A 2,979-nucleotide genomic window follows, 5' to 3' on the forward strand; every position below is an offset into this window, starting at 1 on the left:
CCCCATTTAATGGCTATAATATGACATTAACGGCCTTTATTCCATGTTAAATGCTTAAGTTACAAGTTATAAGCTGAATTAGTAACTGTCTGCTGGAATCTCGCTCTTCTGCTGCTGGATTTTACCTGTTGTCTGCTGCTGGATTCTAATCTGCTAGAAAGATACCAGCTTCTGAATTATTAGATTCTGCTGAAAATTTTGCATTGCTACTGAAATTTCGCTAGCTGCTGCAAAAAAATGCTAGCTAATGCTGGAAATTCGGGTTCTCACACTTCGTCATCCTATACCACGAGCCAATTAATGGTGCTCATTACTAAGTCTTACCGTATGTTTGGTACATTAGATTTGATGGACTTGGTGGGATTTTATTGAAAATATCATTTTTAGTGTTTGACAAGATGAGATTGATATTTGATAGATATTTATTTTAATAATGGAAATCTTACAAAATTGGTGAGATTAATTAGGTTTTCATTGAATTTGAGTTATAAAAATAAAATAAAATTATTTTTACTAATGAATTTATATAACATTTTCAAATTTTATAGAATGCCATTTACCAAAAATCTAATCTATTAATTGACATACATATTATATAATATATTGAAAAAATCAATTAAAATATTTTTATTTAAAAAAATTTATACGTTATTTATTTTCCTTGAAAAACTTCATTTTTTAGTACGAAAATCTAATTTATCAAATTTGATAACTTTATTTTTAGTTTTTTCTTTATAAACTTTACATGTTTCATTTGTGGAAAAAAAATATTTAATAAAAATATTTTCATGTTGAAAAATAATTTTTTGTTCTTGATAAACTATATGAGTATTTATATATATATTATTAATAAAAAAACATATTTTAGAAATAAGAAATATAATTTTTTAAATTTTAAATAATATTGTATTTAATTATCAAATCAGATTCTAAATTACATTTTAACATATTGTCAAACATCAAAATTGAATTCCAAACTCCATTTTTAATGGAACCAAACACAATCAAAATCCTGCAAATATAAATTTTGTAGTCCTCCCTTCCCTTTATATTGCTCTTTTCATTCATTTAGCCAAAAGTATATACCAAATCATTGTACCGTTGCTTTTTCCATACGATCTCTACCCTTTTTAATTACATAGAAAATTCTAAAGTAGAACTAATTCATGTACAATCTGAGTCAACAACACTTCAAGAATCTGTCCCCCAAATTGGCCACATATATCCTCAAAATCTTCCAACTTCGAAATCTGGCCGTACGTCCAATCACAATCGATCTCGTCCGCACTTTCTTGGGTCATCTTGAAAACTTGTTCCGACATATTTGTCCACTCGTGATTTCTCGATCTCTTCTCAGTTTTGTTCTTGCTGATTGCCCTGATTTCTCCATTCTTCATGAGCCTTTGGGCTGACGAATAGTGTTTATTCGAACATGTTTCGTGCCACGCTTCTTGGACATGAAATCAAGAGAAAAATAAATTACCATCTATTTTTTTCCATTATGGAATAAGAATTTTGACGCAAAATACATTATCGCTTTGGGTGAAATTAGAAAAAATATTGTTTTTTTGTTTTGTATTTTCTAACATAATATTGAAATGGTGTCGGACATTCGGCACTTCAAAAAAACTGGTCGTGTTACAATCAAACTTTGGCTAATTAAACGATCGATGAAGACCCATTTTTACCTCTTTCTGTTGGTTCAGGGTGTATTTTCTCGACACCATGCACTTTTTTCTTCTTCACTTGCTTCATAGTTGGCCTAGAATCCATTGCTGTTTTTTTTATCACTGCCCTTCTTTCCCTCAAATTTACGCTTGTTTTTCCATTAAAATCCTTCTTCTGAGACTTGGCACAAACTGCTGATCTTCTCCCTTCCCGGGGCTCCATGTTTCTACCTGCAGGCAGCTTCTTGTTTACTGCTCTCTCCTCAAAATTTTCACCATTTCTTGATTTTCCTCTTGCCCTTTTCTCCATTTTCCTTTTCTCGTAAATCACGCTTGACTTTCTTGCTACAAGCTGCAGCTGACCTCCTTCGCATGCTACAGTTTCATCTACTTCGTCTAATGGGAAAACTACACTAAATTTATCGTCCAGTACGAAAAGACTCGAAGGGACTTCTCTGAACGAAACAGAAGTTCTAACCCTCCTGTGCCGGCGGTGACACGCTTGCTTTACTGGATCAAATTGCGAGAGAAAATCGATGGAATTTACCGACCTGCTTCTGAAGTAAGAACCCAGAGTTTTCTGCCTCGAAGACAAAGGGCTCGCTGGAAACGATTCCAGCCCCATTAATCTTGCCACGACTCCTGGTTTTAACGATGCAGTAGCTTGTTTCCCATGATTAGCTTCAGACTCTGAAGATTTTTCCGGGTTCCAAAAATCGATTTGCGTCGTGTTCGATTCGATATTGAGCTGGTCCGACGGGTGTGTCGGCAGGCTTCCGGTGCACAGAAAGCTGCGCAGAAAGCCGGAGAAGCATTTGGTCGAAGTAGGATTATTTGCTGAACTACCTTTCATTGCTGCAATTGTTCAGAGAGAATTTACACACAATGAGACAATGAATCTGTTGGGTGTTTGAAATTCGAAAAAATTGGAGCTATATTTGGATTTAATGAATGAATGAAATGGAAATCCGATGAATTATTGGAGTGTATTTGGGTAGTGAGAATTGATGGGATGGAATGGATTATTATTTTATCGGGGAAGATGCCAAGACTTTTGCCTTTGGATTCACACTTGCATGGAATCTTCTGTTTATTTCTTTGTTAAATTAAATTTTATGATATAGTTATCCAAATCGTACACACTATTAAAGTACATAGAATTTTATACAGACTAAATCATAGCATATTTAATTCTATGCGATATCATAAGAAGATTGTAAAATTACTTCTGAAATTTGGCTCGAATTAGCGGAGTAATTAGGATTTCATATTCAGCTCGACAAAAGTTGAATAATATTTAATCATTTATATA

The 2,979-nt window shown here is 33.4% G+C and overlaps 1 protein-coding gene across 2 annotated transcripts; it reads right to left on the reverse strand.

The window, feature by feature from the left end:
* Positions 1 to 992: 992 nt before the first annotated feature.
* LOC142546430 (uncharacterized) lies at positions 993 to 2,689 on the reverse strand. Of its 2 annotated transcripts, none has more exons than XM_075654134.1 (2): positions 1,689 to 2,689; positions 993 to 1,447 (listed from the first exon to the last, which is right to left on the reverse strand). In XM_075654134.1, exons 1-2 carry the CDS (start codon positions 2,518 to 2,520, stop codon positions 1,149 to 1,151), a joined length of 1,131 nt encoding a protein of 376 aa, XP_075510249.1. In that variant the 5' UTR covers positions 2,521 to 2,689; the 3' UTR covers positions 993 to 1,148. The 2 variants fall into 2 exon arrangements, with proteins under 2 accessions (XP_075510249.1, XP_075510248.1); XM_075654133.1 differs by having other exon boundaries at positions 995 to 1,450; positions 1,689 to 2,687.
* Positions 2,690 to 2,979: the final 290 nt, after the last annotated feature.

The sequence above is a fragment of the Primulina tabacum genome, chromosome 5, assembly GCF_025594145.1.
Source record: "Primulina tabacum isolate GXHZ01 chromosome 5, ASM2559414v2, whole genome shotgun sequence".
In the NCBI taxonomy this organism is placed as follows: domain Eukaryota; kingdom Viridiplantae; phylum Streptophyta; class Magnoliopsida; order Lamiales; family Gesneriaceae; genus Primulina; species Primulina tabacum.